The sequence below is a fragment of the Sinocyclocheilus grahami genome, unplaced genomic scaffold (assembly GCF_001515645.1).
Source record: "Sinocyclocheilus grahami isolate Dianchi unplaced genomic scaffold, SAMN03320097.WGS_v1.1 scaffold2761.1, whole genome shotgun sequence".
In the NCBI taxonomy this organism is placed as follows: domain Eukaryota; kingdom Metazoa; phylum Chordata; class Actinopteri; order Cypriniformes; family Cyprinidae; genus Sinocyclocheilus; species Sinocyclocheilus grahami.
The window spans coordinates 48,253-48,803 of record NW_015507939.1 but is presented as its reverse complement, the minus strand read 5'-3'; the positions used below and the strand labels follow the sequence as shown (position 1 = coordinate 48,803).

The 551-nt window shown below is 49.9% G+C and overlaps 1 protein-coding gene across 2 annotated transcripts in view; it reads right to left on the bottom strand.

Annotated features, from left to right (window-relative positions):
- The window catches only part of LOC107575627 (yjeF N-terminal domain-containing protein 3-like), an 11,883-nt gene extending 11,603 nt beyond the window's left edge, over positions 1 to 280 (bottom strand). The window contains exon 1 of one of the 2 annotated variants that reach the window (XM_016261987.1): positions 176 to 280. In XM_016261987.1, coding sequence (XP_016117473.1) covers positions 176 to 222 — 47 coding nt within the window. In that variant the 5' untranslated portion in view covers positions 223 to 280. The remainder of the gene's footprint in view (positions 1 to 175) is intronic. The other variant, XM_016261986.1, reaches the window with a different exon arrangement.
- Positions 281 to 551: the final 271 nt, after the last annotated feature.

Here is a 551-nt window from a genome sequence, read left to right as displayed (position 1 = left end):
TGTTTGAGTGTGTGTGTGTGTGTGTGTGTGTGTGTGTGTGTGTGTGTGTGTGTGTGTGTGTGGGGGGGGGGGGGTGGGGGGGGGTGTGTGTGTGTGTGTGTGTGTGTGTGTGTGTGTGTGTGTGTGTGTGTGTGTAGTGTGTGAGACTGTGTGTGTGTGTGTGTGTGTGTGTTACCTGAGATATCTGAGCTCGCGCACACTCTCCTGACTCCTGCTGCTCATCTTCACTGATCTGAAAACAGATGAACAGAGTTTGTGTTTGGGTTCCTTCCAGAGTGACTCTCTGTCTCGATCTGAAGCAGCAGCTGCTGATGATGGGAGGGTCTGTCGGGCTGACAGCCAATCACAGCGCCGCAGGAGCGGGGGGAGCCCGCTGATTGGCTGACGCGATCCCTCACACTGAACCGACAGAATCTCACGACACTGCTGTGTTTGCAGTATTATATCTCTGTGAATTATGATAATAATATTCTGTGCACTGATGTAGCCTTCACGCAAATGAGAAGATATTATTATTAAATATGAAACAAGGAACAGTTCCTCATCCTGTA